This window comes from Mytilus trossulus, chromosome 1, assembly GCF_036588685.1.
Source record: "Mytilus trossulus isolate FHL-02 chromosome 1, PNRI_Mtr1.1.1.hap1, whole genome shotgun sequence".
Lineage (NCBI taxonomy): Eukaryota > Metazoa > Mollusca > Bivalvia > Mytilida > Mytilidae > Mytilus > Mytilus trossulus.
The window spans coordinates 107,835,366-107,849,219 of record NC_086373.1 but is presented as its reverse complement, the minus strand read 5'-3'; the positions used below and the strand labels follow the sequence as shown (position 1 = coordinate 107,849,219).

General features: G+C 31.8%; 1 protein-coding gene across 4 annotated transcripts in view; it reads left to right on the top strand.

The window, feature by feature from the left end:
* LOC134696630 (putative uncharacterized protein DDB_G0282133) overlaps nucleotides 1–11,816 on the top strand; it is a 30,058-nt gene extending 18,242 nt beyond the window's left edge. For 3 of the 4 annotated variants that reach the window (XM_063558555.1, XM_063558548.1, XM_063558529.1), the window contains 12 exons: nucleotides 179–1,293; nucleotides 1,810–1,989; nucleotides 2,351–2,413; nucleotides 2,916–2,993; nucleotides 3,286–3,609; nucleotides 4,171–4,284; nucleotides 4,787–4,894; nucleotides 5,037–5,129; nucleotides 5,814–5,939; nucleotides 6,296–6,471; nucleotides 8,603–8,693; nucleotides 10,016–11,816. In XM_063558555.1, coding sequence (XP_063414625.1) covers nucleotides 179–1,293; nucleotides 1,810–1,989; nucleotides 2,351–2,413; nucleotides 2,916–2,993; nucleotides 3,286–3,609; nucleotides 4,171–4,284; nucleotides 4,787–4,894; nucleotides 5,037–5,129; nucleotides 5,814–5,939; nucleotides 6,296–6,471; nucleotides 8,603–8,693; nucleotides 10,016–10,110 — 2,563 coding nt within the window. In that variant the 3' untranslated portion in view covers nucleotides 10,111–11,816. The remainder of the gene's footprint in view (nucleotides 1–178; nucleotides 1,294–1,809; nucleotides 1,990–2,350; nucleotides 2,414–2,915; nucleotides 2,994–3,285; nucleotides 3,610–4,170; nucleotides 4,285–4,786; nucleotides 4,895–5,036; nucleotides 5,130–5,813; nucleotides 5,940–6,295; nucleotides 6,472–8,602; nucleotides 8,694–10,015) is intronic. The other variant, XM_063558540.1, reaches the window with a different exon arrangement.
* Nucleotides 11,817–13,854: the final 2,038 nt, after the last annotated feature.

Below are 13,854 nucleotides of genomic sequence, written 5' to 3'. Positions count from 1 at the left end.
CTAGTTAACTGAGCAAAATAATTCACAAGTTGCAAGTAAGGAAGTTAATTTATCAAATTCAAGTAAAGGATTATATTATTCACAGTTATGTTGAATTTCATTTATTGCATCTTATTTCAGCCTGCTGTACACATTCTCACTTGAACCAATTAATTAAGACACGTTTTTGTTTCTATAGCACAGGAAACTCCATTATTTATGACCAGTTACTGAACAAAAAAACATTTGTACTGGATACGGATTCAGATGAAAGTTCACAATTTTTATTCAACAAAACGCAAACAAACAAAACTAAAGTGGAAAGAAATGATGATGAACTGCTGGGAGGTGATTGGAACAGCTATACTGATATTGATACAGAAGCACAAAAATCTAAAGTGGTAAGAAAAAAAGGAGCACAGGAAGAAAAAAATGATACAGTGAAAAAAGACAAGGCATTGAAGAAGAAAAAAGGTGGAAAAAATAAACCTAAGAAAAAGTCAGTTACAGAGGAGTCATTGAATCATGAAAGCATACATGGAAAAGAAATAGACTTGGTCAGTAAATATAAAATGGGTACTGGTGTGTATAATAACCAACAGGAGGAACCAGATAATGACAGTCAACATCAAGTAGAGGTAGACAGCAAACATCCAGAGGAAACAGACCAGGTGAATAAAGAACGAAAAGAAGCAGCGTTGGACAATGAACGTGAAGCCAATATAGACAATAAACATGAAGAGGAAAATGATTTTGATAATACAAACCAAGAAGAAGCAGTTGTTGACACTTATCCGCATGAAGGAGAAGATAATTCAAATATTGGTATTGATAAACATATTTCTGCTGGTTCAGAAATGGAAAAAGAATCGGACGCTTACTCGTCTAAATTGTCGAAGACAAATAACTTAAGTAATGATAAAGAATTGAGACTGAATCAAAGAAAAACAAATAGAAGAAAGACCACAGGTAATAGTCCTGTCAAAACAAACAAAAGAAGGAACACTAGAAAGTCTGCACCTGTGATAAATATTGATGTCAATGAGGATGAAGAACTGAAGGAATATACAAGAGGGAAGAAAGAAAAGAAGATAAGTAAAAGAAATAAAAAGTCATTTGTGTTTGATTCTACAGAAACAAGTTTGGCTGATGAACAAGAAATACAAGATGTTTCACCTGTAACTAATGATCAGGAACATGCTGTGTTAGAACAAGAGGATATACCTGCAACAGGTAACCAGTCACTTCAATTACACACTAGTGAACATATGGAAGAGCAATCATTAGGTCAAGCAAATCAGAATGAAATGTCAGGTAAGATTTTGAGGATATTTAAATTGAGTTAAATTTTTAACCTCAGGATGTATTCTTTTTATGATAATTTCAATGTTCCTTCAGATTGTTTATTTTGTCAACCCTGATTTCTATGTGATCTAGTTTTAGAGCTGATTGAAATTAAAGATATTTTATTATATTTTACAAGAGTCTCTGTTTCTTGTACTCACATTTTTATTTTAACTAACTTGAAACACTTTTTCATCTTGAATTTATTTGACTTGCTATTTGGGGCCAAATAAGGTGCCAACCTATGCTTTTTTATTCAACATGTAACACAGTAAACATCAGGACTTTACTAGACTGCATATAGCTTTTAAACCTTGATTTACATATTTGAAACACAAATAAGGATTTTTACTGGTTCAGTTTACTGTCATGTTACTGAATCAAAGCTATCCTTACTATTGACAATGAATGTGAGAAATACTGGACATTGTTGAATTTCATCCAATGTTTTTCCAGTTTCCTTTTATGTTTTATTTGATTTTTTAGATTTACAGACTTTTGAAGAGGACAATGAAATTAGCACAAGATTGTCTTCTTCTGATGAGGCCACTCCAGGTGTGGCTACAAAAAACAAAAGGAAGAAGAAAGATAAAAACAAAGGAAAGGGTGTAAAGAAGACATCACCAGTAACAAGAAAAAGAAGTATTCCAAATGAAATTATCACAGGTATTTATTTATATCTTCTTTTAGATCTGATAACTTATATATTTTTATGTTAGGAATTGTCGGAAATGATTAGACATGATTTAATTATTTGGTAAAAAAACAACAAGTTTACTTGTGAGTTGAACCAGTAAATCTCCTCTGACAATCAGTCAAAGAAGATGGGCTCACATCAAAGAGAAACTCAATAGACCCATGTATTGTGATGTGAGCTTTTCAGGATTTTTATGTATATTCCCAATTGAATCAGTTATTATATTCTTGAAAATGTTTTCTTTAAGTTTATTTCATGTTGTATATGAATTTGTTTTAGTCTTTAGATTTTAATAAAGAGTAAAAATATTCCTGTTTTTCCCCACCTCAGATGAAGCAACCACCCCAGTGATAAAACAGCACATCATGTTAACTAACACACCAGATGTTCAATGTAAGTACTTGATACACTGTGAGAAAGTTCTTTTATTTGTGGGGAACCAATTTTCATGGTTTCATGACTTTGTCCATGAATTTTAGTGTCCAATGAAATATAAAAACTGTTGTCCAAATCAAAACATGAAAAAATCCCCATGTAGGTATGACTACCGATAGGATATAGTAAATACATTGAAGATCAGCAAATCTCGTTATAAAAGTAGTATGAGGACAAATGCACCATGAACTGCAACTGCAGGCATGATTATATCCATTTAATCTTTAAAAACATAACTACAATTTTTGATCTTTTTATTTTCACAAAAAATTTTGATCAATGAAAGTGTAATGATGATATGCTTTGGTGAAGTGTTCATTTTATATACTCATAATTCTTAAGGGAGAATAACAATTTCATGCTGGGCTGGCTTTTTTTAAGAATCAATTTTACAATTTAGTGTAAATTTATAGCATTTATGTAACTGTTTTCTTTAAGTGACATTTTTACTTTTTGACAGATCCTGCTAGTTTGTTAAAGGAAGGACTAAAGAGTGGAGTATCCTTCAGAAGTAAGAGAAGAACTATTCTTGTTGAAGGTAAGGATTTTACTATTGTACCAGAAAGTAACACAATATATACTTAGTAGTTTAAAGAGGTTAAACCATAGTAAACAGGTCCAATGTTTACAAGTTATTTCAATTCAACCAGAAAAAAATAAATTATGTATGTCTCTTTTAAAAGACAGTGTCACCATATCTATAAATGTAAGAAAGGTCTAAATTAAAAGAAAAATATAGCAAGTAGAAAGAACACAAAAGATGAATGTGTTTTAGATTATTTAAAGATGTTAAAAAAATATTGATTAAACGCTGTTTTTTAATTGAATAGCAGATATAGATACCCCCCAACAAGACATCAGCATTAAGAATATAACTTCCAATGACATGTCAGAACTTGATAATGGTGAACCTGATGTTTCTGGTGATCCTGACAGCTCTGGTCCACATATAGTCAACAAAGACGAAGCAGATGTAGATGGAAAGATCCCCAACATTATCCGACGTCGAAGCTCTATGAGGTTTGCTCCTTCCACTGATGTCATTAATACAACTCCCTGTATTGTCAAAGGCAAAGGTAGCAAGAGTAAAGAAAGGCGAGTTACCATCAGCAGGAAAGTTATAGAAACATCCTTTGATGTGGAAAATACAACAGGTAAGTTATAACACAATTAATCTTTATTGAGGTGAGATACTGTAAATTCAGAAATTGCTATGTTTTTATTATTGGAAAAATGCAACAGGGTTAATATTTTCTCAATATCGCAAAAATCAAAATCACATTTTAGTCTAAAATGACCAAATCACAATAATAAATACACACAATTATTTATTAATGTACTGTAGTACATAATAATTTTAAATATGGAAAGAGACAGTTGTTGGTATCCCCTGCCTGTTTCTTACAATAGAGGTATTTATATTAACCTTTATTAATTTGTTGGTATGTAATCATAAGCTATCATCAGTTAGATAACAGCCAGAAAAGTTCAAAGATTAAAAGATCAGTAATGGGTAAAAACTAATCTGAGCAATTTTGAAAAAGCAGTATACTATCACATTTTTTTTCATGTTGCTTCTTTACTGAATATATAGTTCTTCAGCTGTATTATCTTTTCTTCAACATACTTAACAAACTTTTAAAAAATTCTCATAATTGATAAATGTTATTGTGAATGTGACAGTAATTGATTTCTTGTGTCTTTTCTGTGAACAGGCAGTAGTACAGACCAGACACAGAACATGACTGATGGCTCCCTTGTACATGCATTTGAAATGACTTCATCACAGACTCCTGAAAAGATTGTCAACCCAAAATTGAACAAAATGAGTATGTGACCCTCAGAAAAATTTTTGCAAACTTTTAAAGAAAATTAGCGATTCCCTTAATATGATAAAAAGTGTAATTTGAATGAAATCTGTGTATACTTAAAAGATAATCCAAACTTAAACAAGATCAGTAAATGACAACATCAGAATAACCCCCTCAAAAAAGATAAAAAAGTTAGTTATGAAGAAGGTAGAATTAAATTTATAAGAGACTTGAAAAATAGGAACTCACACTTGAAAAAAACAGTAAATTGATAAGAATTTGTATTCCATACTTGGACCTCTGTGACTAGGAAATGATTTGGAAGTGCCTCCTTTTTATTGTGTGACAATGTGAGATTATCTGAAAAATAATAACAGTACTAATCTAATAAATGATTTTCACATTTAGTTGTTCATAATTAGTCAGATCTACACACACACAAAAACAGGTAAAACATACAGTAAATAATTATGTTACAAGTATTTTTGATTTGTTTATACTTTGAGTAATTGTTTTTTAGTTTCCCCTGAACCAGCACCAGAAGGTGTTAGAAGATCCAGACGTACTCGTTTAAAAAGATTGGACAATTACAAACTTGAAATACCTATTTATGAAAGACGAAAATCAGGTAACTAATGTGGTATTTTATTCTTACTCCTCAGACTTCTGTGTAAATCTTCTTTTTTTATACCTGGAATATGCAAACAACTGTTAACTTTTCACTAGGTCTTCATTCTTACACTTTATAAAAATTGTATATTACTTTTCAGGAGGCTTTGCAATCATTGGTGTTAAACCATCTGTGTCAGAAGCTAAACTGAAGGCCATGGAACTTAAACGGAAAAATCAACTTAAAGGAAGAAGTAAGTATAAGATATAATGACCTAATAGCATGATGATCTTACAGTCTTCAATTAGTCTTGTGGGTCCTTTGGTTCACCAGCAGTGATCTAATTCTTGGGACAAACAGTCCAACAGTACTGATAAACATTTCTGGGACAAACATTCATTAAGTAGTGATGTTCATTTTTGGGGCCAACAGCCCACAAGTAATTATAACATGAAGTGTACCAATTTTTCTGCACCAGATGCCAACAAGTAATATTGTAGATAATACGGACTGACCATTTGGAATAACAGTATACCAGAAGTGATGAAGATCTTTTGGCCTAAAGTTTCTGTTTTGTGGTAAAAATTTGGTTGATTATATAGGAAATCACTAAAGCATGACTGGAGTGGAACCCCCTACTCCCCTGTAGGCAGTTATTGCCCCCCCCCCCAACTTATAAAAAGTTCTGGATTTACCACCAGAAGCAACTCAGTCTGTGAACCATTTGGCAATAGTTTAACAAAAGTGAAATTATCCTTTTTAATCTGTTGGAGATTATAGCCGTCATAATCCACCAGTGATAATATTGGTCTTAGGGACTGACATTACTTGAAGGTGGTCAGTATTGGGATCCCATTTATAAATTACCGACTGTTTACCATCAGTAAAATTCAACATGAAGAAGTGAAGCATTTGATTTGATTGAATTATTTTGTAGAAAAGCCTGACCGGAGGTTGTCCAGAAGATTATCAGCTCATGCAGAACTGCCATCAGAAGTTGATACTACATTTAATACAGAAATTACTGTATATAATCCAGATAATGAGGAGGATGTCATGCTTGGTAAGTTGACTATATCCAGTTTTAGCAACTGTTTAGTATTATTATTAGTACAGACTATATTGTGTCAATTCACTTTATAGATAATGGACAATGTATGAGTAGTGCCTCCTGTGTCGCCGGCTACAATGTTATTAGCAGACAGGTGTATAGTCAACTGGAACCTTGTTATATTTTGTTTAAAGGCAGATATTAAAACTACAGTCAGAAAGATGACCAGATATTTTAGAAACAGTTAATAATAAGAGTAGCCAGGATAGTGTTACAGAATACTGAGCCTTATAGCTTTATGTTATCTCAAGTCCATACTCTTAAGTAAATTGAAATCTTTGGTGTATGTGTTTGATGTTTTTTGTTAGAATGCATTGGAACTAAAGAACAAAGCTTAAAATTTGGACCTGATGGAGAAGAAGCCTGCGACAGTGACCCATTCTTCATGACTAGGTCTATTAATCAACCAGCCTTCGGTACAGGAATGTTACAACTCAATGGTTTAAAGGAGAAACCAGTACAGGCTGTTACTAAAGGAACAGTGGTAATAATTAAATCAGTTTAATAATAATATTGTGGGGGGAAAACAATTTGAGAAATTGTACACTGGTATGCAGCTTTTGCTGAAATAAATGTAAACATGATGTTCAATGGTTGTCTTGAAACATGGTTGTTGTTTTGTTAAAGTGGTTCATAAAAGTTTCTCGTTTCTGTTTTTTTTTATATAGATTAGAGCGTTGGTTTTTCTGTTTGAATGGTTATACACTAGCCATTTTTGGGACCCTTTATAGCTTGCAGTTCCATGTGAACCAATGCTCTGTGATGAACACCTTTATTTGACCTATAATGGTTAACTTTTACAAATTATGACTTGGATTGAGAGTTGTCTCATTGGCACTCATACTACATCTTCTTACCGTATTCGGCCGTGTATTGTCCGCATTTATGTATAGTCCGCACCCCTTCTTCATCCCCAAATATCGAGGAAAAAGTCTAGTTCGCTTGTATAGTCCGCGGCAACTTTTGACAAGATCGGGTCTGCGAACAATGACGGAAAATGCCGAATTTGCGGTATTTTTTTTTTAATTTTTTTTTTGCCGAGATCGGCAATACAGTAAGTATTGTTGTTAAAGAGATGGATAGTCAGTTAAAACTTATGATAAGTTTCTGAATGGGATCTTTAAAGATATATTTTTAATCTTTGTTAAAGATTGCAACACACTAATCATTGTGGTTAAAAGATCGATGATGAATATAAAATTGATCAGTTTGTAAAAGAGGACTTAAAAGATATGTATTTAATCTATTTTAAAAGTCTTCAAAAGATTCTATTTAATTGCTTAATTAAATCGTCTTACAGACTATCATTCTTTACTAATTAATTTAAAGTCCCAAACAATGAAAGTAAGAACTGTATTCATGTAATAAATGTTAATTAATTCAATCATGTACATTTAACTATCGGCTTATCACTTTTGATATCATTGTAAGTGGTAGCTTGCCCAAGCCAATAAACTGTTTAAAATTCTAAAAATAAATATTTGGTATGCTATCAAACAAAAGAAATTAAAGATCAAACAGTTAAGATCGAAAATGAATTCAACTCAGACTGTAAAAACCTAGCTTATCCCTTTTAGTATATTAAATTGTTATAACTCTTTAATCTTATCATTTCTTTTATTGATTTGAAGAACTGCCTCAGGTTATTGAATTACATTCATCACTTGTCAAAAGTTGACATGGTTAATTAATAGCTTTCAACACACACCCGTAAACTCATTCATGTAAGACGATACACCTGCACAATATGACCTTTCACCTAGAAATATAGTTTCGTATACAAAATTCCACTTCTTTCGGGTTTACACTTTCAGTATTAATGGTTACGATTTACAATTAAAAAATGTCAGGTCTTGATTCATTTAGGTCGATAAGTTAAGAGTTGAACACAAAAAGTCGGAATACGAAAATATTTGATACTTTAATCACACACTTTCAAAATGGCGCTTCGTTGTTTACCTGTTACACACGCGAATAATATTAAACACAATCGATCTTGGGAAGATTTCACTAGGTTTCAACTTGACTATTACGGTTTTACCATTGAAGGGTTCATCTTTCATTGATATTCAGGATTCAGGAACACTGTTGAGATGTAATGACACAAATTTGACCAAATCCGAAACAAAGCGGAAATTCGATCAAAGGCTGAATTTTATGCAAATTACTAAGTCAACACGGTTAAATTGTTTATTTTATTTAAAAAAATACAAAGAGTAGTCAAGAATACAGTTGGATTGTTTATTTTATTTCTAAATAATACAAAGAGTTGTCAAGAATACATTATAACATTGACAACACATGATGTTTCTGTTTCTTGGCCAAACCTCGTTCAACATCGTATCCGAACTCTGGAAAAAAAGGTCATGAAATCCTATAGTACTGCATAGTCCGCACCCCTTCCATCAATTTCATTCCCAGGGTAAAAAAACGCGGACTATACACCCCTTTATACGGTATATCTATGTTAAGAAACTTTTAACTTAAAAGGTTGAATGGAAAATACATCTGCACAGTATGAAATTCTGCAACAGCATTGTTTTTATTACTTTTAGAATGAAAGGTATTATATGCTATAAATACAAAAGTTATAAACTAGTGCATATTTTTTTCAGATATTTCACATAATATTTGGCAAGCTATTAGTAACAATCCAATCCACTAGTGTCATACTGTCTACACATGATCAATTCTTTGTACCTAGAGGTAAGTTTACATCATCCATCAAGACTTATTAACTTGTCTACTCACCATGAATTCTTTCACACTTGAAAGAGGTACAAAAGATACCAAAGGGACAGTCAAACTCATAGATTGAAAATAAACTGAAAAAATGGGGTGATCTCAGAAGGGTATGCAGATCCTGCTCCACATGTGGCACTTGTTGTGTTGCTTATGTTATTACAAATCCAGTTGCTACATAGAAATGAAAAGTTCACAATTGGGAAGCTGAAACCATCTCTTTTGTCCTAAAGTTTTGTTTTCAACCGACCCTTATTGTCAATTTCTAGATGTAAGTCAAGATATGAGGCAGACTTATCTCTAGTTGGATGGGATAGATTCGTTCAACATAGTCACCAAGTTTTGAATTATTCAGTTAGAGAACATCATCTTTATAGCAGAATGTTAAGTTAAAGGATATTGCTTACTTCTTATCTTTTTTCTTAAGAAGCTCCTGTATGAAGTCAGCCTCACAATGACGAAGAAAGAAGTCTGCAAGAAGAGGGGCACATTTAGTTTCTATTGGAGTTATGACAGTCTGTTGAAAAACACTTCCTCCAAATGTAACAAATATGTTGTCAATCCAGAAATTGAGCATCTTGATAATGTCAGTTTTAGGGAATTTTTTGTTTGAATCAGAGTGATTCTAATTTATTCTCTGTATCTAAAGATAATTAATTGACTCCATTCAACCTTTTTAGTCCTGTCTATACTTTATTCGAACTGAGTCCTCATAAATGAATTAACTGACTCAATCAAGTCCTTATCTGTTCCATAGAAAAAGGTTTACAGTCTTCCATTAGCCATCTAAAACCTGTCTTTGTATCCATTCAGTGTATAAATACTTTGTCAACCCGAGTTAGTTATAAAAAAGAAGATGTGGTATGATTGCTAATGAGACAATTATCCAAAAGAGACCAAATGACACAGAAATTAACAACTATAGGTCAACCTACGGCTTTCAACAATGAGCAAAGCCCATACCACATAGTCAACTATAGATAGCCCTGAAATCACAAAGGTAAAACAATTCAAACAAGAAAACTATTGGCCTTATTAATGTACAAAAAAAGTCTTATTCTTAGTCATTTTACCTAGAGGAAAGTTTACAGAATTTTTCTAGGCCTTAGTAATTCTATCTATCTATCTATGATTCATACTCTTTGCCCTATGGTGAGAGTACATATTTATAATGACTAAACACACTCATTAAATATGCAATAGAAACGTCATAAATCATGAAATCAACTGCACATAATTTCTTAATGGTTTATATTCTCTGCTATAAGATATGATATATTTTGTAGGTAATACATACAGTATAAAAAATCTACGTAAAGATGTTGCTAAGTTATCCTATGTAATGCTGAAAGAAGATGAACCAGAAGACCAATCAGATTAGATAAACAATGTTATATTGTCATAAAACTTTGACATATTAGACTGAATCAGAACCTTGTTACTGTGAGTTGGAATCTTAGCAACTAAAAAACGACCTGAACAGTGTCCTTGTACATGTCATCATGGGAACCTAGACTAATCAGAATCAATGAATGACCATTCACACTGAACCATGTTGTTATGGATACTTATTGATCAGACTGAACTCAACAGTAATAAAAAGCTGTCATAGATATGGAAGGAGCAATCCATCAGAAAATTTATTATTCATGTGTTGTCATGAAAACCAGAAAAATAAACATTATTGTTTACTTAAAACTTTATATTTTGAATCTGCAATGATTTTTATAGATAAAGTTCATTTGCTGATCTTATTTGATGAATTAGAACATTATATTTTGAATCATCCATCTTTTTTTTTGTTGTTTGTGTTTTTAGTTATGGAATCATTTGTTATGCATAAATTCATTTTTACAGTCTTTTTTAAATCAGTTTTTTTAAATTAAAAAAAACAGAGTGAATTCTCTGTCTATTAAAACAGACAAACTGATTTGATAACCATTGCATCTTTTTATAGTATTTCTGTTAGATTCCAAAATAAACTATTTTTGACAAGTAATCACAGAAGTTTTGTTAGCTAATTCTCCTTCAAGTTAATCATCTGATGGAAAGTATTATCTCTTTTAACAAACCAACTACCATATATCCATATATTGAACTTTTGTTTTTCCTAAATCTCTCTCTTTCTGACATTTCACTTCTTTTGTTCATTACTATTTGTTAATTTGTGTGGTGTTTAGTCTCTATTTTGTGTACATGTAATTGTATTTAATGTTCAGTGACGATTTGTATTAGTAATTAAATAACTGATAGAGCATAATTTCTTACCCGTTAAGCAACTAACAGGGGCGGATCCAGCCATTTTAAAAGGGGGGGTTCCAACTATATGCTTCAATTCAAATGCATTGAGCATTGATCGTTTAAATAATAGGGGGTTCCAACCCTCAGACATCCACAAACAACACACACCCTGGATCCACAACAGACTAATTAAAAGAACTCTATTATGTTATCATTTTTAATACCTCTTTTGGAGGACTATGTTTGGGATTATAAATCAAGCAATCTTGGAGTGCAAATTTTCTTTATTATATGTTTTATAAGAATTCTCAGTTGCATGTGAATAAAACAATGATTGTCATTCAGTGAAATTTACAACAATGTAAAAAAAATTGATAACTCATAATAATATTGGGCGTTGTATGTCCACCTTTTGGCATTAAAGTCTATAAGAATTCACAAAAGGTTTTTTCAGTTCAATAATAAGCCATGCCGCTGTTTTGGCATTAAAGTTTATAAGCATTGGTCATCATTAAGTTGAAGTAAGCATCACTATCTACAGAAGCACTGACTCCACTGTAATAATTATCAAACTCATCTCTTGTAATCTGTAATGTACGATGTGTGTATACAATTAATGCTAACTAATTATATTTTGTGTGCATGTGCAGTATTAATGTTTGCATACGCCGCTTGTTGTTGATCTTATGTAAAATATTATTTTTAAATGACAATGTGGACAACACATATTTTAGTAACTTAAGTGTATGAATTTATTTCTGTAAATTGCTATCAAATAGATAGACTTTCTTATTTTAGACTGAATGGATAAACAAGTGTAAAGCTAAAATAAATATTGTCCATTTTTTTGTTTATGTGTATTTTTTAGCCTAGCTTCCCGATGTTGCCAAAGTTTAAAATGTGGTTAAACTATTGATGTTTTTAGGCATAAAGGGTTTTTTAAATAGCTTGTCTAATAGTTCATTAAAAGTTTGCTCTGTAGCCTTGAATATAGGAATCTGAGTAAAAAAACAATAATATGATATGAAAATCCTTGACATCATTAATTGGCGTGGATTTATTTTACTCAAAATCATCATAACCGTAGTGTACCAAATAAAAATGTGTATCAAACATTTTTGTAGAAAATTTGTATTTTAGTATGAAGCAGGTTAATGCTTCATTGCCTTGAAATTATTGTATGAATTTCATTTAACTGGTTTGAGGATGAAAATGAACGTATGTAGGACTCTTACATATTCACATAAACAGAAAGTGCTGGAGACTAACTCTATAATATCTCATTACCTTACTGTTATCCTCTTCAGTCTTCAAGATTTCAAAAAGTCCAGTTATAATATTCAAGTTATTAGAAAATGTTCCTTAATCTTATGGGAACAAGTATGTTATTAGTTTGAACATGTCTGTCTAAAGTAGTTAAATTCTATCCACCTGTTCTATAAAACTATTTTACATGGAATCATGATAGTGTACATAGAAAGTTTTCACCAGTCTGTCACATATTGAAATTGTGTTTGTTTGTATGAACTTTTATATTGTCTACTAGAATGATTGTATGTAATAATGGGCAGTTATGAGTTTATTGTTTTAATAATTTAATTCCTTATCCAAATAGACATTTAAATCCTTTTTATATGAATGAACATAGACATGAGGCATATGTCTTTGAAGCAGGAACCCAGCAAATACAATAACGAAAAAACATGTGTTTGCACAAATCATAAAACAACCAATAGTCAACTGCACCACTCCACTAGTATTATCAAGGAGATTTTTAGGGGTCAACATTAAAACGGATGCTTCCTTAAACATGAGATAACTTAACAAATATAAAAAAGAAGATGTGGTATGATTGCAAATGAGACAACTATCCACAAATGAACAAAATGACACAGACATTAACAACTATAGGTCACCGTACGGCCTTCAACAATGAGCAAAGCCCATACCACATAGTCAGCTATAAAAGGCCCCTATAAGACAATGTAAAACAATTCAAACGTGAAAACTAACAGCCTTATTTATGTTAAAAAATGAATAAAAAACAAATATGTAAGACATAAACAAACGACAACCACTAAATTACAGGCTCCTGGCTTGGGACAGGCACATACATAAATATTGTGGCGGTGTTTAACATGTTAGCGGGATCCCAACCCTCCCCCTAACCTGGGACAGTTGTATAACAGTACAACATAAGAACGAACTATAAAAATCAGTTGAAAAAAGAACTTATATCTGACATTGTAAGTTTCTAGTAGGAAAATGTTGGAGCGGTTGGGCAAAGTTATCTTATACTTTACCAACAAAACAGAAAGTAATTAACAAAGGGTTTTACTAATTTTTGAAGGCTGAACAGTGACCTTTACTTGCTTATGTCATTCAGTCTCTGGTGGATGGCTTTCACATTGTACCACATCTCCTGACTATAATAATAGCCCAATATCACTGCACAATACCTTAGAGACTGAATTATACACTGAGTTTAAACAAAGTACAGTGGAAAAGTAAACAATTCCAGCTTCACTAGTGGTAGCCATAGTGTTGATCATAATATGTATAATCCTGGTGATCATTCATATGTGGTGGTAAGTTATAACCAAGGAAGGTGAATACAACAAACAGAACATGGCAATGATCAAATAACAGACACATGCATATTTAATATTTCCTCTCAAAATCAATAATTATATTTAATTTCTTTTTTTAAATGTGAAGTGAATTTTACGAGACTGGGTGAATAAGTGTTGATTGTAAAACTCCAATAATCTCACCTTTACCATCTATAAAAGAAATAGATTCTATCAATTAGTGTGTAACATTATTGCTCATTGTACTACATGCCCAAGGCTGACTAAGTCTGAGACAATTATCTCATACAACC